Source organism: Aquarana catesbeiana, linkage group LG10, assembly GCF_042186555.1.
Source record: "Aquarana catesbeiana isolate 2022-GZ linkage group LG10, ASM4218655v1, whole genome shotgun sequence".
NCBI lineage: Eukaryota > Metazoa > Chordata > Amphibia > Anura > Ranidae > Aquarana > Aquarana catesbeiana.
The window spans coordinates 179,849,002-179,869,297 of NC_133333.1; the positions used below are offsets into that span (position 1 = coordinate 179,849,002).

The 20,296-nt window shown below is 43.5% G+C and overlaps 1 protein-coding gene across 2 annotated transcripts in view; it reads left to right on the forward strand.

Moving 5' to 3' along the window:
- The window catches only part of TNFRSF14 (TNF receptor superfamily member 14), a 199,109-nt gene that overhangs the window by 148,323 nt on the left and 30,490 nt on the right, over positions 1-20,296 (forward strand). For both annotated transcript variants that reach the window (XM_073603009.1, XM_073603010.1), the window contains exons 4-6: positions 804-956; positions 14,058-14,148; positions 16,464-16,615. In XM_073603009.1, the coding sequence (XP_073459110.1) occupies positions 804-956; positions 14,058-14,148; positions 16,464-16,615 (396 nt within the window). The remainder of the gene's footprint in view (positions 1-803; positions 957-14,057; positions 14,149-16,463; positions 16,616-20,296) is intronic.

A 20,296-nucleotide genomic window follows, 5' to 3' on the forward strand; every position in this document is an offset into this window, starting at 1 on the left:
TTTTCCCTAGGTGAATGGGTAGGGGTACGATGTACCCCATACTCATTCACATAGGGTGGGGGGCCGGGATCTGGGGGCCCCCTTATTAAAGGGGGTTCCCGGATTCTGATAAGCCCTCCGCCCGCAGACCCCGACAACCAACGGCCAGGGTTGTCGGGAAGAGGCCCTTGTCCTCATCAACATGGGGACAAGGTGCTTTGGGGGGGGGCCCGCAACGCGCCCCCTCCCCCAAGGCACCAACCCCCCATGTTGAGGGCATGCGGCCTGGTACGGTTCAGGAGGGGGGGGGGGGGCGCTCGCTCGTCCCCACTCCCATTCCTGTCCGGCCGGGCTGCGTGCTCGGATAAGGGTCTGGTATGGATGGGGGGGACCCCCCACGCCGTTCTTTCGGCGTAGGGGGTTCCCCTCAAGGTCCATACCAGACCCAAGAGCCTGGTATGCTCCTGGAGGGGGAACCCATGCCGGCTTTTTATTTAAAATTTGGCGCAGAGTTCCCCCTAAAGATTCATACCAAACACAGTGGCGGGGATCCAAGTCGGATCCCCGTTCATTGAAAGTCGGACACATGTCGCAGGGCAAAGTCGGATCCAGAAGTCGCGTTGAAGTCGCGTTGCAAAGTCGCGTTGAAGTCGTGTTGCCCCTATGTGAATCGAGCTTTAATCTCGTCTTCCTGTATTTGGCACCGCAAAAATCCCCTTATTCTTTCTTGCTGCATATTTCTCAATGTTGTTCAGTGATGCTTTATCAAATGCAGTTAATTACATTTACAATTACATTTAACATAGATTTTTTTTTCTCTCCAGGAGGTGGGCTGTTGGAAATAAAGGAATGTACGTATACTTCAAACGCAGTTTGTGATTGCAAACCTGGATATTACTGTTCCGGTGAAAAAGGGGCCTGTGACTTATGCCAACCACACAGTATCTGTGACATTGGGCAGTACATTAAAGTACAGGGTAAGAATATAGTGTTTGTCAATCTTTAAATTTGTACTGAAGCATAATGCCCCTTTTACACGGGCGCCTTTGTTTGGTGGACTCCGCTTATCTCCCCTGAAGTAAATATTAAAATTTGATCTTAGGTCTAGTATAGGATAGGATACATTTTCCTTTCAGGTGGCTCTGCATTAAATGACAGTCATGATACATGTATTGAGTAAAGTGGCAGACACAATATGTAAAATCCATAAGTTGATATAAAATGTTCACAAAATTAGTCTTGTGAAAGGCAGCGCTACAAAGACCAATAATGTTCTCCAGTGGTCAACTAAAATAACGTCCTTCTGTTCTGCTGATTAGAAGGTTCAGACAAAAACGTGTCATCCACAAAGGGGCTTGGTACCAATGTTGCAAGATATCCTTCTCAATGTGTGATGAGTGGGATCTCTGTGGGTAAGTTAGATGCAAATGGAGTGATGAAACAGCACACACAGAACCCCCTCCGTTTTCAATATATACCGATCACAGATGAATCCCCCTATAGATTCAAACCTTACCAGACCAAAGCGGGTAAAACAGCATGTAGAAAACATAGGCTCTGTTTAACGATTTTCCTCCAGAAGCATCACTGACGGTCAAAAGCTGACGATCGATAGCTGACAGGTGGATCGGTTCACTACTCGGGACAGCTCATTCATATATAAAAAGGAAAAAAGAGCTCCATAGTGTAATCCCGTTGATAAAGAGTTTATTAAATCTCACCCCCTGTAGCAAAAATATACACATTTAAAATGGCAACAGAAGCATATAATACACTGTAATTCGTCCTTATAACAACCGCGGAGCTGAATGTTGGCTGAGCAGCGCGATATTCAAACAGTGACTCAGCTTCACGAACAGTAAAATTCAAAAGCAGTCGAATAGCCGTGCACTGACGCGTTTCATCTTTTAGGACATCATCTGAGGGTGTCTCAGATGTCCTAGATGATGAAAAGTGTCGGGGCGTGGCTATACGACTGCTTTTGAATTTTACTTTTCCTGAAGCTGAGTCACTGTTTGAATATATTGTATATATTGAAAACTGAGGGGGTTCTGTGTGTGCTGTTTCATCACTCCATTTGCATCTAACTTACCCACAGAGATCCCACTCATCACACATTGAGAAGGATATCTTGCAACATTGTTACTAAGCCCCTTTGTGGATGACACATGTTTTTGTCTGAACCTTCTAATCGGCAGAACAGAAGGACGTTTTTTAGTAGACCATTGGAGAACATTATTGGTCTTTGTAGTGCTGCCTTTCACAAGACTCATTTTGTGAACATTTTATATCATTAGTGTTTAGCTTGCTTTCAGTAAGTTTTTATGGCAGCAGCTTAGATGACAGATCTGTAACCGGATTGGTATATATCATATTGTATACTATGCAACCTATCAATTGTCATTAATTTAAACATAATGTTATATTTATATACACATTTATTTGGCTGCATCCAGGAGCGCTCATTTTTTGTAGCCATTGACGCCTTAGGTTATCTACAAATTCCTGTATCTAAAATCCATAAGTTGTTTTTATTAAAAGTCACATTCAATTGATGCCAACTTGTTTTGGATGTTCAACGGGTCCCCCTTCGTTGGAGCTTGGTAGATGCTGGTGAAAAGAACGTACACTGGACTGAAATAAAAAAAAATCTGCTTTAACCACTTGCCGACCGCCTCACGCTGATATACGTCAGCAGAATCACGTACCTGTACGTGATCTGCCTCCCGCGGGCCCGAGGCGGTCGACGTTTGTCCCCCGGCGATCGGAGGTGAGGGGGAGGCCATCCATTTGTGGTCCCCCCCTCGCGATCGCTTCCAGCCAATCGGATCATTCCCCTGCCTCTGTATAGTACACAGAGGCAGAGGAAATGTCATCTCTCCTCGGCTCTGTATTTTCCGTTCCGGCGCCGAGGAGAGAAGACTGCAATGTGAGTGCACAACACACAGTAGAACATGCCAGGCATACATTACACCCCCCGATCACCCCCCAATCACATCTCCCCCCCCCCGTCACACTGACACCAAGCAGTTTTTTTTTTTTTTTTTTTTTCTGATTACTGCATTGGTGTCAGTTTGTGACAGTTAGGCTCGGTTCACACATGGGCGGCACGACTTGCAGGTCGCCTCAGCGAGGCGACCTGCAAACGACTGCCGGGGCGACTTGCGAGACGACTTCTGCATAGAAGTCTATGCAAGTCGCCCCAAGTCGCCCCCAAAGTAATACAGGAACCTTTTTCTAAGTCGGAGCGACTTGCGTCGCTCCGATTAGAACGGTTCCATAGCACAGAACGGGAGGCGACTTGTCAGGCGACTAGGTCGCCTGACAAGTCGCCCCAGTGTGAACCGAGCCTTAGTGGTAGCCCTTTAGGTCTAGGGTACCCCCCCTAATCCCCCCTAATAAAGTTTTAACCCCTTGATCACCCCCCGTCGCCAGTGTCACTAAGCGATCATTTTTCTGATCGCTGTATTAGTGTCACTGGTGACGCTAGTTAGGGAGGTAAATATATAAGTTCGCCGTCAGCGTTTTATAGCGTCAGGGACCCCCATATACTACCTAATAAATGTTTTAACCCCTTGATTGCCCCCTAGTTAACCCTTTCACCACTGATCACCGTATAATCGTTACGAGTGACGCTGGTTAGTTCGTTTATTTTTTATAGTGTATAGTGTAATAATAAAGGTTTAGCCCCCTGATCGCCCGGCGGTGATATAAGTCGCCCCAGGCAGCGTCAGATTAGCGCCAGTACCGCTAACACCCACGCATGCACCGTACACCTCCCTTAGTGGTATAGTATCTGAACAGATCAATATCTGATCCGATCAGATCTATACTAGCATCCCCAGCAGTTTAGGGTTCCCAAAAACACAGTGTTAGCGGGATCAGCCCAGATACCTGCTAGCACCTGCGTTTTGCCCCTCCGCCCGGCCCAGCCCACCCAAGTGCAGTATCGATCGATCACTGTCACTTACAAAACACTAAACACATAACTGCAGCGTTCGCAGAGTCAGGCCTAATCCCTGCGATCGCTAACAGTTTTTTTGGTAGCATTTTGGTGAACTGGCAAGCACCAGCAGTCTAGTACACCCCGGTCGTAGTCAAACCAGCACTGCAGTAACACTTTGTGACGTGGCGAGTCCCATATGTGCAGTTCAAGCTGGTGAGGTGGCAAGCACAAGTAGTGTCGCGCTGCCACCAAGAAGACAAACAGGCCTGTCGTGCCCATAGTGCCCTTCCTGCTGCATTCGCCAATCCTAATTGGGAACCCACCACTTCTGCAGCGCCCGTACTTCCCCCATTCACATCCCCAACCAAATGCAGTCGGCTGCATGAGAGGCATTTTCTTTATGTTCTCCCGAGTACCCCTACCCAACGAACCCCCCCCCAAAAAAGATGTCGTGTCTGCAGCAAGCGCGGATATAGGCGTGACACCCGCTATTATTGTCCCTCCTGTCCTGACAATCCTGGTCTTTGCATTGGTGAATGTTTTGAATACTACCATACACTAGTTGAGTATTAGAGCCCTTTCACACTGGGGCGGTTTGCAGGCGTTATTGCGCTAAAAATAGTGCCTGCAAACCGACCTAAAACTGCCGCTATTGTTTGTTCAGTGTGAAAGCCCGAGGGCTTTCACACTGAAGCGGTGCGCTGGCAGAAGAAGAAAAAAACTCCTGCAAGCCGCATCTTTGGAGCAGTGAAGGAGCGGTGTATTCACCGCTCCTAAACCGCTCCCGCCCATTAAAATCAATGGGGCAGCGCGGCTATAGCCGTGCTATGCGAGCAGTTTTAACCCTTTTTCGTCCGCCAGCGGGGGTTAAAACCGCACCGCTAGCAGCCGAATACCGCCGCAAAAACGACGGTAAAGCAGCGCTACAAATAGCGCTGTTTTACCGCCGACGCCCCCACCGCCCCAGTGTGAAAGCAGCCTTAACGTAGGGTACAGCATTGCACAGACTAGGCACACTTTCACAGGGTCTCCCAAGATGCCATCACATTTTGATAGACCTGAACCTGGAACCGGTTACAGTTATAAAAGTTGGTTACAAAAAAAAGTGTAAAAAAAACAAAAAAATATATAAAATAAAAAAAATAGTTATCGTTTTATTGTTCTTGCTCTCTCTATTCACTCTCTATTGTTCTGCTCTTTTTTACTGTATTCTATTCTGCAATGTTTTATTGTTATTATGTTTTATCATGTTTGCTTTTCAGGTATGCAATTTTTTATACTTTACCGTTTACTGTGTTTTATTGTTAACCATTTTTTTGTCTTCAGGTACGCCATTCACGACTTTGAGTGGTTATACCAGAATGATGCCTGCAGGTTTAGGTATCATTCTTTTCAGCCAGCGGTCGGCTTTTCATGTAAAAGCAATCCTAGGGGCTAATTACCCACCGTCTTCCGTGTTTTTCTCTGGCTCTCCTGTCTCAACAGGGAACCTCAGAATGCAGCCGGTGATTCAGCCAGCTGACCATAAAGCTTATCAGAGACCAGAGTGGCTCCAAACATCCCTATGCCCTAAGAAACCGGAAGCTACGAGCATTTCATGACTTAGATTTCGCCGGATGTAAACAGCGCCATTGGGGAAAGCATTTTATCACACCGATCTTGGTGTGGTCAGATGCTTTGAGGGCAGAGGAGAGATCTAGGGTCTAATAGACCCCAATTTTTTCAAAGAAGAGTACCTGTCACTATCTGTTGCTATCATAGGGGATATTTACATTCCCTGAGATGACAATAAAAATGATTAAAAAAAAAAAAAAATTAAAGGAACAGTTTAAAAACAAGATAAAAAAGCAAAAAAAAATTTAAAAAAAAAAGCACCCCTGTCCCCCCCTGCTCTCGCGCTAAAGCGAACGCAAGCGTCGGTCTGGCGTCAAATGTAAACAGCAATTGCACCATGCATGTGCGGTATCACCGCGAAGGTCAGATCGAGGGCAGTAATTTTAGCAGTAGACCTCCTCTGTAAATCTAAAGTGGTAACCTGTAAAGGCTTTTAAAAATGTATTTATTTTGTTGCCACTGCACGTTTGTGCGCAATTTTAAAGCCTGTCATGTTTGGTATCCATGTACTCTGCCTAAGATCATCTTTTTTATTTCATCAAACATTTGGGCAATATCGTGTGTGTTAGTGCATTAAAATTTAAAAAAATGTGTTTTTTTTTTTTTTCCCCCAAAAAATGCGTTTGAAAAATCGCTGCGCAAATACTGTGTGAAAAAAAAAAAAAATGAAACACCCACCATTTTAATCTGTAGGGCATTTGCTTTAAAAAATATATAATGTTTGGGGGTTCAAAGTAATTTTCTTGCAAAAAAAAAAAATTTTCATGTAAACAAAAAGTGTCAGGGCTTTGTCTTCAAGTGGTTAGAAGAGTGGGTGATGTGTAACATAAGCTTCTAAATGTTGTGCATAAAATGCCAGGACAGTTCAAACCCCCCCCCCCCCAAATTACCCCATTTTGGAAAGTAGACACCCCAAGCTATTTGCTGAGAGGCATGTTGAGTCCATGGAATATTTTATATTGTGACACAAGTTGCGGGAAAGAGACAATTTTTTTTTTTTTTTTTTTTTGCACAAAGTTGTCACTAAATGATATATTGCTCAAACATGCCATGGGAATATGTGAAATTACACCCCAAAATACATTCTGTTGCTTCTCCTGAGTACGGGGATACCACATGTGTGAGACTTTTTGGGAGCCTAGCCGCGTACGGGACCCCAAAAACCAAGCACCGCCTTCAGGCTTTCTAAGGGCGTAAATTTTTTATTTCACTCTTCACTGCCTATCACAGTTTCGGAGGCCATGGAATGCCCAGGTGGCACAAACCCCCCCCCCAAATGACCCAATTTTGGAAAGTAGACACCCCAAGCTATTTGCTGAGAGGTATAGTAAGTATTTTGCAGACCTCACTTTTTGTCACAAAGTTTTGAAAAAAGAAAAAAAATGTTTTTTCTTGTCTTCATTTTCAAAAACAAATGAGAGCTGCAAAATACACACCACGCCTCTCAGCAAATAGCTTGGGGTGTCTACTTTCCAAAATGGGGTCATGGGGGGGGGGGGTTGTGCCATCTGGGCATTCCATGGCCTCCGAAACTGTGATGGGCAGTGAAGAGTGAAATCAAAAATTTACGCCCTTAGAAAGCCTGAAGGCGGTGATTGGTTTTCGGGGCCCCGTACGCGGCTAGGCTCCCAAAAAGTCCCACACATGTGGTATCCCCATACTCAGGAGAAGCAGCTAAATGTATTTTGGGGTGCAATTCCACATAGGCCAATGGCCTGTGTGAGCAATATATCATTTAGTGACAACTTTGTGCAAAAAAAAAAAAAATTGTCACTTTCCCACAACTTGTGTCAAAATATAAAATATTCCATGGACTCAACATGCCTCTCAGCAAATAGCTTGGGGTGTCTACTTTCCAAAATGGGGTCATTTGGGGGGGGTGTTGTGCCATCTGGGCATTTTATGGCCTTCAAAACTGTGATAGGTAGTGAGGAGTGAAATCAAAAATTTACGCCCTTAGAAATCCTGAAGGCGGTGATTGGTTTTCGGGCCTCGTACGTGGCTAGGCTCCCAAAAAGTCCCACACGTGGTATCCCCGTACTCAGGAGAAGCAGCTGAATGTATTTTGGGGTGCAATTCCACATATGCCCATGGCCTGTGTGAGCAATATATCATTTAGTGACAACTTTAATATTCAATGGGCTCAACATGCCTCTCAGCAATTTCCTTGGGGTGTCTACTTTCCAAAATGGGGTCATTTGGGGGGGTTTTGTACTGCCCTGCCATTTTAGCACCTCAAGAAATGAGATAGGCAGTCATAAACTAAAAGCTGTGTAAATTCCAGAAAATGTACCCTAGCTTGTAGACGCTATAACTTTTGCGCAAACCAATAAATATACGCTTATTGACATTTTTTTTACCAAAGACATGTGGCCGAATACATTTTGGTCTAAATGTATGACTAAAATTGAGTTTATTGAATTTTTTTTTATAACAAAGTAGAAAATATCTTTTTTTTTTTTTTTTAATTTTCGGTCTTTTTGCGTTTATAGCGCAAAAAATAAAAAACGCATAGGTGATCAAATACCATCAAAAGAAAGCTCTATTTGTGGGAAGAAAAGGACGCAAATTTCGTTTGGGTACAGCATTGCATGACCGCGCAATTAGCAGTTAAAGCGACGCAGTGCCAAATTGTAAAAAGTGCTCTGGTTAGGAAGGGGGTAAATCCTTCTGGGGCTGAAGTGGTTAAAAGCTGGTTTAGGCTTCTAGTTACTACATATCATTACTTTTCTTCTGTTTTAAACTGAAGGGAAAAAATGAAAAAGAAACTAAAGTTTGAAAGTGAAACAGAAGGATTCAGGGAACATGTAGGGACTTTCCATGTGGTTAATCAGCTGTTTCTTTCTCATTAAAATGAGCGTTAGAATGCTTCCAGGAAAGGAGAACTATAAGGACTAATATGATAGCATTTTTTTGTGCCCCGACATACAGTTGTGCTCATAAGTTTACATACCCTGGCAGAATGTATGATTTCTTGGGCATTTTTCAGAGAATATGAATGATAAAACAAAAACATTTCTTTCACTCTTGGTTCGTGTTTCACTGAAGCCATTTTTTTTATCATTCAACTGTGTTTACTCTTTTAAATCATAATGACAACAGAAACTACCCAAAAGACCCTAATCAAAAGTTTACATACCCTGGTGATTTTGGCCTGATAACATGCACACAAGTTGACACAAAGGGGTTTGAACAGCTATTAAAGGTAACCATCCTCACCTGTGATCTGTTTGCTTGTAATTGGTGTGCGTGTATAAACGGTCAATGAGTTTCTAGGCAGACCTTGCATCTTTCATCCAGTGCTGCACTGACGTTTCTGGATTCTGAGTCATGGTGAAAGCAAAGAACTGTCAAAGGATCTGCGGGAAAGGGTAGTTGAACTGTATAAAACAGGAAAGGGATATAAAAAGATACCCAAGGAATTGAGAATGCCAGCCAGCAGTGTTCAAACTCTAATCAAGAAGTGGAAAATGAGGGGTTCGGTTGAAACCAAACCACAGTCAGGTGGACCAACTAAAACTTCTGCCACAACTGCCAGTAAAATTGTTCGGGATGCAAAGAAAAACCCACAAATTACTTCAGGTGAATTACAGGAATCTGAAAACGTGGTGTGGCTGTTTCAAGATGCATAATAAGGAGGCACTTGAAGAAAGATGGACTGCATGGTCGAGTCACCAGAAGAAAGCCATTACTACGCAAATGTCACAAAGTATCCTGCTTACAATCTGCCAAACAGCACAGAGACCAACCTCAAACCTTCTGGCACAAAGTCATTTTGAGTGATGAGACCAAAATTTTGCTTTTTGGCCACAACCATACACGCTTCATTTGGAGAGTTGTCAACAAGGCCTATGATGAAAGTTACACCATTCCTACTGTGAAACACGGAGGTGGATCGCTGATGTTTTGGGGATCTGTGAGCTACAAAGGCACAGGAAATTTGGTCAAAATTGATGGCAAGATGAATACAGTATGTTTTTTTAAAAAATACTGAAGGAACATTTGCATTTATCAGCCAGGAAGCTGAGCATGGGACGTACTTGGACATTCCAACATGACAAGGATCCAAAACCAAGGCCAAGTCGACCTGTCATTGGCTACAGCAGAATAAAGTGAAGGTTCTGGAGTGGCTATCTCAGTTTCCTGACCTCAATATCATTGAGCCACTCTGGGGAGATCTCAAACGTTCATTCAAGACAGCCCAAGAATTTCCAGGAACTGGAGGCTTTTTGCCAAGAAGAATGGGCAGCTCTACCATCTGAGAAGATAAAGAGCCTCATCCACAAATACTACAAAAGACTTCAAGCTGTCATTGATGTCAAAGGGGGCAATACACGGTATTAATAACTAGGGTGTGTAAACTTTTGATCAGGGTCTTTTGGGTAGTTTCTGTTGTCATCATGATCTAAAAAGAGTAAACACAGTTGATTGATAATAAATGGCTTTAGCCAAACACTAACCATGAGTGAAAGAAACTTTTTTGTGTTATCATTCATATTCTCTGAAAAATGGCCAAGAAATCATAAATGCTGCCAGGGTATGTAAACTTATGAGCACAACTGTAGTTCTGCCATGACTTCTCTCTCTGGCAGCTTTTATTGAAAACCAATAAGGCCACAAAGCAGGATGGGAGGGCAAAATTAATCACTTCATGATCACAGCATGCCTGTTTAAGTCCTTATACACAATGTGCAGTGAGAAACCTTAAGCAGAAAAGTAGATATACACAAACGTGAATTCCTAGTATTCAGACCTTGCTTATAAAAAAAAAGTGTCATCAAGCGCTGTCATCAGAAAAGTGCTTGTAACCTCATATGGATAAAACTAACAACAAATTATAAAATGCATATAGTGCCTAAAGAAAATGGTAAATTCATCCAATTAATATCCATTCATAAAGTCTGTGCTATCATACATGAAGAAATAAAGTGCAAAATCCAGAGAAATTAAAATATTATTATAAAGTCTCAAATAAAATCAATTGTTGAAAATGGTGTTACACCTCCTATTTTTCTAGTGCTGCAGGTGATCACCCAGTCAATGCTCCACTCCAAGATGAGTAAATAAGCCTCTTACCAGATAATAAGATCTTGTTAGGGTCTGACCTCGCTTTAGTGTGCACATCACTCATTGTGGGTATGGAATATATCTCCCTTCAAGAAGGCCCATAAGGTATTTAATCACTTGGAAACGGTCTCCAGATCACTCCACCAAATATTACTCACACAGGATGATATGGAGCATAGTAATCTAAAGAGAGAGAAGACATGCTCATTGCAAAACGTTCTCGGATAAAAATAATTTATTAAAAAGACATCTACTCGTACTACAAGTCTGATGGAAAAATGGGTATTCAGTACAGATTATCGTCCAGCGCAATTGCGGGCGTGCTGATGTCACCTCCATTTCCTCCACCCGAAGTATATTTTGTCATATGAGACATCGTCACTAGGGCAATGGGGATAGTAGTGCTCTCAGGTGTCAAAAATAAATAGCTTCCTTTAACACAGACACTAGAGGGTGCTGCCACTTCACTGGTTATTCATACTCGGTACACAAAGGCCGCCATTTTACCGAAGTCCGAGGATCTCCAGCTCATGCATTACATTTAAATCCTGTCAAACAATAAATGCAGGTCATTTGTTTTAAAAGGGGGGAGTTTTTCCCCCTTTAATGGTATATTGGTACATAGAATTTAGAGAAAAAAGGTGAACTTATCCTTTTAAGACGTACTTTTTATTGGCTAGCTCAGGTAATTGAAGAGGCAGGTTTTCAAGACTTAGATCTGTCTGTCTACAAGCAATGCCATACAAACATTTCTCAGCACACTTACCAGCCAATAAGCAAACAACACAAAACATTTGACACAGTTTCAACAAGTTTTGTTAAAGAAAATGTTCTTGTTGCATATATTTGCAAATATATCTGGAATTCACACTGCCTCGTCAAAGCCCCTCTATGAACTTTGGTCCATAACTCTAGTCTAGGACCTCATTCATGCAGACTTGTACACCATATGTTGGTCGTTTGTATATACAGCTGGAGTCTGCAGGTTCTGCATGCATGCAGCCCATGTAAGTCTATAAAGTATGCAGTAGCTGCACGGACACAGCTATTCATCCTAATCTGACAGATGTGCAGCACTACAAATACATGAATGTAAATTTCATCAACTTGTGAATTATAAAAGGGCTATTTCCACCCAAAATATGTAACTCCACTATAATAGTGTAAACAAATACTCATGTAAACCAACAATCATATTAAAGTGCCACGTATCATAAAAAAGAAGTGCACACCACAGAAAACAGTAACACAGAATAGTCTATTTACAACTATAAGAAAGTCTGTGCAAATAAATTCAGCAACAGTGACACAGTATCTGGAGCAATCAGTCCATTAGTTGGTGTTGACAAAAGCTCAAGCCTCCAGTGTAACACCCCACACTCTTCATGCAAAAAGGCTTACCAGACAATTTGTGACCCCCAAAATGAGTGGTCGCAAAAGACTTGTTAAATCAAACATCTCCCAGGCAGGAACAATATCTCCAGGCAACTCCTTTCTTCCAACACCATTTATTGTGTAAATGCACTTACAGAACACAGTAGATAGCACAGTGTTGTGTACAGTGAAAACTCCAGGTTGCCAACATCAAAGATGTCCATCACTGCCGCTGATGCCCTACGCATTCCGTCATGCATGACGTCATCTGGGGCTGACACACACGTCACTACCACACATTTACACAGGAAAGCTGCTAGAGGTGGATCGAGACCCGTTGGCTACAGACCAAATTAAAGGAGGGACAATGTGCCGCTTTGCATTGCCTGATTTTACTGTAGCTCCCTATAATTAAGACCTACCGATCCTACTTTACTCAGTAAGGCTGCAAATGCTCCTTACTACCCCCCTTGTGTTTGTAAACAAGTAGGCAGCCATTGCAAAAAAAAAAAAAAACATTAAAACATATAGGATAAAAAATCCAAATTTAATAAAAACAATGGCCGGTTCAGTGTGCCCAGAGATGATAGAGCTTCAAACTACAAAACACTTGGGTGTGAATGGGGGCTACCTGTGAGGTTATGCTTTCCCACTTAATAAATACCGTAATTCTCATTCCAAGTCTGTGTCTTAACAAGTATTAAAAGAAGGATCAGGTTGACAGCCCTGAATTATGCATTTCAAAAACAGTCCAGAGGTAGCAAGGCCTTGTACAGATGAGTGGTATGGAGGAAGGCCAGGAGAACTGCCTGGAGTAGGAGGATAACAGGATATTCAGGTAAGAGGATCCCCATACAAAGCAAAAGAGAGAAAATTTTTAGAGACTGTTAGGTAGCAGTTCTGACAGTGTCCAGCCAGGCAGCTGTACGCTCCAGGGTGTCAAAAAATCTCATGGAGCCTTCATAAACCACACAAAGTTTGATGGGGTAGAGCATGTTGTAGGTGATGCCTTTCACTCGTAGGCGCCTGCAAACTACCTGGAAGATTTTCCTGTGTTGTTGGCTTTCAGATGAGAAATCCAGGAACAACATGACTGAGGTGTTCTCAAAGCAGAGTAGTGGATTATTCTGTGCCATGGATAAAACGTGGTCCCGGCCTCTGTATTTTAGGAACCGCATCAGGAAAGGTATCTAGTGCCGTAGGGACCCAGTCTGACAATTACGCTACATACAGTAGGCTCCTTTTTTAAAGAATGATTCAGCAAAAATTTCAGGACGGTTTCCCTTTGCACCTTCAGGGAGACCCACCACCCACACATTATTTCTGTTAAGACGGTTCTCTGCATCCTCCCCCCTACCTGAGAGTCTTTGGTTGTGGTGTTGTAGTTCCTCTATGGTGGCAGTGTGAGCATAGGTAAAGAAAAAAGTTGTGATCTCCAATAGTGCAGTATGGTGGTTAAAATGCATAAGAGAATACCAGCCAAGCTTAAGGAAATGCACTCACATTTATTCAATTAAAAACAAGCAATATAATATAACAGAGAACAACATCCAGATCAAGTAATGGTACGCGCCACCTGGTTCCTCGAGGTAGAGCCAGGCGGTGTGCATCATTACTTGATCTGGATGCTGCGAGACCCTGTCATGCTGTTATATCTCATTGCTTGTTTTTATCTAGCGGACTTTAGCCCACTGTGGTATTAATCTCTGTATCCATGAAATTTTTGTATTTACTTTGAGAGAGTGGTATTAATCTCTGTATCCATGAAATTTTTGTATTTACTTTGTAAATCTATTTCTAAATGTTGTCTTTGGCCAATGTCTGTTTTTTAAAGATTGTTAAATAAAAGATTTGTTTTATCTTACATTCTCTACCTTATTGACCCCAGCACCGTTTTAAAAGTCCCCGGGGCCATTTTATGGCCTCAAAGTCCCTATTTTCTTTAAACCTATTTTCTGGGACGTGGTGCTCCTGATAAAGTACAAGTGTAATGGAATGTCTAAAAGTAAAGTAATATTTATCTACAGAGACTGTTACTATAGCTTACACTCTGTTTTTAAATTTTTATTTTAAATAGGAACCTCAAAAACAGATAATGTATGTGAAGCTTGTCCACCTGGTTACTTCAGTACTGAAAATATGTCAAAGACCTGCACTGCGTGGACAGAGTATGTTATGTTTCCTTAAATCTGAAACCACGTCTAAGAAAATATTTTCTAAACACGAGACATTTGTATTCTTACTGAAATCTTGAAGTCCTTTATGTATTTCCTTCAGATCTGGGCAGGGTGACTAGTATGGTCCAGGGGTGGCAATGGCGCTCGCAGGTCACCTTTTTTGACGCCTATTAGAGCCTATGGCTCTAATCAGGTGCTTCAAAAACCCACTCCGCTGCTGTAATTTAGGCATCTGGCGCCCGAAAAGGGCAGGGCGCCTGAATAGGGGGTGGCAGCGGCGGCCATAGATTCATGCAATGCATTAATCTATTGGTGCTAGAGGGGGTGGCGCCCGTGTGCCCTTATGGGTGCACCGCCACTGGTATGGTCTCTTGCCCCCTCCTGTAGTTTTCTACAGGCTGCCTTTTATTGGGTGTGCCCAGGGTTGTCATGTGACATTATGGAACCTGCTACAGCCTACCTGACAAGGCCCTCCTTGCGGGGCAGGGAAGGAGAAGTAGGGCAGAGGAGAGATTTAGACTGAGGCTGCACTATTTTCTTCCACTCCACTAGCATGATGTTGCACTAATGATGCCCACAGGTAGCTCCTGCCATAATGCTCATGCCCCCCTGCTTACCTGTTGTGGATTTACCTGGGTCCAAGAGTACTGCCTGTACCCCAATATCTGCAGCCTAGAGCACAGTTCACTAATATATTTGTATTACAGCAGAGAGAGAGAGAGGTATATTATAGCACAGTGCTCAGATTGAGATATTAAAGCATAATTCCTTGATATATTTATATTTCAGCACAGTGTCTAGTGGTGTATTTTAGCTCTGTGCACTGATATAATATAGCACAGTGCACATAGGGAGGTATATTACAGTATGGTGCAATAGGTTGTATTATAGCACAGCATACTGTTGTAATGACATTATAGCACAGTGTACAGATAGTGGAATATGACAGTACAATGCACTGAAATAGTATTACAGCACATGTTATAATGATATTACACCGAAGTGCTAAGGGATGTATTCTAGCACAGTGCACTGGTATATTGGTATTACAGCACAATCCCCATAAACAAGTGGGTAGAGAGGATACCCACACTGCCTAATAGCAAAAAAGACAATAATAACATAGGAGAGGAACCCCTTTATCACAGCCACACCTACTCTACCCTATGAGTACTCTAATGTCTGGGCATTCATGGGAGGGCGGGGCCAAGTTCACTACCATATACTAGCAAATGTGTGCTGTCTGCTTGGCTGTAGACAAAATCACTGCTGGGTCCACCTAATGACCAGATGGGGCCCAGTATGGGACTGGAAGGGCTGCCAGTACCTCCCTACCGGCAGCCCTGGGTGGGACTGCTGGGTAATACAGAGGCGTAACTAGAAACTTCAGGGCCCCGATGCAAGAAATCATAAAGGGCCCCCTGAAAAAGAATGACTTTGACACTTCTTTTTTTTTTTTTTTTTCACTGTACAACAAAGTAAAACATTTCTGTGGGGGGTGGCAACGGTGGTGTTCAGGGGGGAGGGCAAACGGTGGTGTTTGGGGGGTGGCAGCGGTGGTGCCATCCTCTCCCACCACCACCTCTGCCTCTTACTGATCCCATCCCCCCACCACCACCACCGATCTCATCCCTATCCCCCCCATCACCTGGTGGAGTTTGGGATCGATTGCACTGGCAATTTGTCACTTACTTGAATCAATCGATTCCTCCTCAGAATTCCGTCACAGTGCCTCCAAGAATGCCTTTGCCTCATGGGGACTCCTCGCAGTCGCAGAGGGGAGAACTTATTCAGTGTCTGCCCCCGCCTTCCTACATTCTCTCTGGATAGGCGGGGGTGGGGTCCAGAGTTTCAGCTCTGCCTTCTCTCCCCTCAGCGGTCAGCGAGCGAACCCCTCATACCGGCGGGGGGGTGCCCCTCACATTGGCAGATGGGCGGGGGGGTGCCCCTCACATTGGCAGATGGGCGGGGGGGTGCCCCTCACATTGGCAGATGGGCGGGGGGGGGTGCCCCTCACACTGGCAGATGGGCGGGGGAGCCCCTTACACTGGCAGAGGGGCAGGTGGGCCCCCCTAAAGTGGTGGAACTCCAGGGCCCAGTCGCAAGTGCGACTGCTGCGACCCTGATAATTTTGCCACTGATGTGATATATATGTAGGTTGAAATAACTGTGTAAAATTTAGAATTTTCTTTTTATACTGAGGTTCAAATATAGCTTTCTGCTACAATAGTAATTTACAGCTATTTACCCTATCAGAAATATATTTCTATACACTTAATTGTAAATAATGTGCATGTCTCCTGTAGGTGCATTGAGCAGGGTCGCCAGAAGTCTAGTCAAGGAACATCCACCTCGGATTCAGTTTGTGTAGCTGGGAGGTCTCATTTTTGCAAAGTCATCGGATTATGTACATCAATCTTTATTACATTTGTTGTTTATCTGCTCGTCCGTAAAAAAGGTATGTTGGCAATTGCAAATTATTAGTTGCATATGTACTCTGGGATTGACCCCGTTTGCCTCTAGCGGTGTTTCTCAGCCTTTTTTCAGTCAAGGCACCCTTTAAAACTATGTACAACCTTGAGGCACCCCATTCTAAAATGTAAAAAACGAATCTAATGGTTTTACATAATGCATCAACATCCACACATGTAGGGCACCCAACTTTAGAGATGATTTATTCTTTCAAAGCAAGCACACCTTTGCACTTTGGTACTATCTAGTAGTGCAAGGTTTCTATCCCTCATTCAGCTAATGTGATCCCAGTGCTGATGGAGTGTGGCAGGGGAGGGACAAACAAGGATGCTGTGCAGGCGCCTGACGCCCCCCTTGTCAACCAATGATTTAATTGGTTATTAGGACTCCAATGGCTGGAAGGTTATAATGGTGAACAATGAAAACATGATTTTTTTTTTTTAAACTAAAAGGCAGGCTTCATCCACTGACTGGCCTGTATACAGTTTTTGGGCAATTTCTAGGAAACTTGCCAAGGCACCCCTGAGGAAACCTGAAGTCACCCTGGTTGAAAAAGACTGGCCTATAGTATACCATATGCAGGCTGTGCCTTCTGCTTAATAATGCTGCAGAGAGATTTTTGTTTAGATGCTTTTGACAATGCAAGTCTCTAGTTACCCATAGACACAGTATGGCCATTGGCATTGCACGAGTGATCAAACTGCCAAAAAAAATCTTTTTTTATAAATATGCATGTCAGATCAGATCATCATGTTTAGGTCACCTGGGCATGCATTTTTCTCCCTATTTTGGAGGGAGAGGAGTAGCAGCAGGCACCTGTCAAATCCAACTGCCTGAAAATACCTGTTCACGTGGCTAGCATTTAACAATAATTGTTCAGGTAGAGTAAATGCAAACACACATAGCCACATGAAGAAGAATAAAATAATCTGTGGTCACTGTGACAGGAAGTGAAATGACTTGCTCCATTGGAAATAGAGACGTTAGTAAAAACCTTAGAGAATATCTTACCTTTTACAATTACAGATATCAGTTGTAGGGGTCAATTCACTAAGAGATAAATACCACATGAATGTTTAAGTTAAATTAACTTCATTTCACTCATTTCAAAGTAGTCAATTAAAAGTAGTCTGTTCACTAAAAAACCAGCATTATTTAAAGCGGGGTTCCACCCAAAAGTGGAACTTCTGCTCATCGGATTCCTCCCCCCCCCTCCGGTGCCACAGTTGGCACCTTTCAGGGGGGAGGGGGGTGCAGATACCTGTATAATACAGGTATCTGCACCCACTTCCGGGAATAGACTCCTGTGGGAGTCACGCCCCCTCCCGCACTGAGACATGGCCTGACATGTCTCAGCCAATGAGGAGGGGAATCCCAGACAGCCAAGTCTTGCGTGCAACATCGCTGGATCTAGATGGATCTCAGGTAAGTATTGAGGGGGCTGCTGCAAACAGAAGGTTTTTTATCTTAATGCATAGAATGCATTAAGATAAAAAAAATTTCTGCCTTTACAACCACTTTTAATGATTTATCTTATTTTTTGTGGTATTTACATCACATTTTATATTTTACTAATTAATTGACTCTCATTTCTAAAAAAAGAGTCACGTGACCTGTTTATCGCATGGGAAATCCTTTAGTGAATTAAGCCCGTAGTGAGATCTTGTTGCCATAGGCTGCACAGAATGGAGTTGTAGGCTCCATTCACACCTAAGCGTAGCGCAGTGACAGCTGCTGCACCGTGTTTTTATTTTGTTTTTTGTGGAGCATTTTTGGAGCAGCGCCGTTCATTTTAATTCGGCTCTCTCCGCTCCAAACATGCTCCAAAGAAGCTCATGTACCAAATCCTGGCACAGAGTTTTTGCCACTATTTTAGTGTGTTTTGTTGCTCGCAGCAAAATTGCACCGTGTTTGGGGTGCCATTAAGAAATAGAGGCATTGCAAACGCATCCTGCGTTTTTGCCACAATTCTGGAATCACCTTGGTGTTATCGGAGTCATAATGTTTAACCTGCCACTGGTGCATGTACTGCATCAAACTACATGTTCTATAATGAAGTATAATTGGCCTTCTCCAACACAATACATACAGTTCCTATTTGTGGGAACAAAATGATAAAAATTTAGTTTGGGTACAGTGTTGCTTGACCACGCAATTGTCATTTAAAAAGCGACCGCTGAAAGCTGATCATTGGCTTGGGCAGGAAGGGGGGGAGTGCCTGGTATTGAAGTGGTTAAAGGAGTTGTAAAGGCAAATCTTAATGCATTCTATGTATTAAGATAAAAAAAAAACCTTTTGTGTGTAGCAGGCCCCCCAGCACCCCCTAATACTTACCCTGGGCTCCTTCTCTATCCAGCGATGTCCAAGATTCCCTCGGCCGTCAGACTCTCCTCCTGATTAGCTGGGGCACAGCCACGGCACCTTTGGCTCCCACAGCTGTCAATCAAAGTCAGTTAGCCAATCTGTAGCTTAGGAGAGGAGGTGTACATCGCGCTGGACTGACTCGGTCACTGCTGTAGGTTATGTAGGGTGTGGTAACAACAAAAACCTGGGGAATGCCCAGGAAAAAACCCAAGTCTGCTTACTAACCAGTTCGCAGTAAACCGAATTAACCTGTCTAACAGTATGCGTTAAAAACAGGGGTTTAGTCCGCATGCATTTGCAAACGCATGCGTAAGCCACAGAGCCTCGTCACGGCACCCTGGTATCTGTGGTACCTAACACTAAAATGTGAGTGTCCCCACAGTGGAGGCACATGCATTCTGATGGATAGATGAGGGCAGGTGGCTGAAGGAGAGCCTACCCCTTCTTAAAGGTACAGGAACACACCAAAAACCCATCAAATAGCACAATGGCTGCAAAGGTGTTGGTGCGTTGCTGGACCAATACAGACACCAACGTGATAACAAAAACTTGCCACCGCCCTCATCTATAGTTGGCTATCGCAGTAAGCGGCATGGAAGGCTAAAACAGGTAACAACAAAAGCCTGGGGATTGCCCAGGAAAAAACCCAAGCGGGTTGTAGGGTGTGGGCATGTGGGAAGAGTTGGTTTCCAGAGGTTCGTGCCCGGTTGGAGGAAAAGGTGGTGGGGAGCCTTGTTAGGGCCTGGGCTGCTACCTTGGGGTACGGCCTTGTGGTCAACTCTGCGTTTGCTTGGAAAGAAGTGAAAGTAAAGTAGCGCCTAGTATCCAGTAAATGCAGGTATTAAAGATGTTTTATTTGAAGTTTATTTGACTTGGCTCGGGTGCCCCCATAGCAAGCTGCTGCTCTATGGGGGCACTCGTCAAGGAGGGAGGGGCCAGGAGCAGAAAAGGGGGACTCGAGAAGAGGAGGATCCGGGCTGCTTTGTGCAAATCCACTGCACAGCAGCGAAGTTTAACATGTTTATTTTTTTAAAGCAAGATTTTACAATCACTTTAACATTTTTATTTTTTTTCCATTTTGAATAGAATATGGTCTCTTTCAGACCTGTGGTAAACATAACATCTCCTGAAAAGCGATCTGCAGTAGATGGCTTTACAGAAGGTTGTAAACCATTGGCGTTTGGGAGGCACATTTGTTTTGTTTTTTTAAGACCATGTTTACACATACTGCAATGACCTGCATGTTACTTCACCGCATGAATGCAGTTCACTGCTGGACACACAGAATATCATTTTTTTTTCT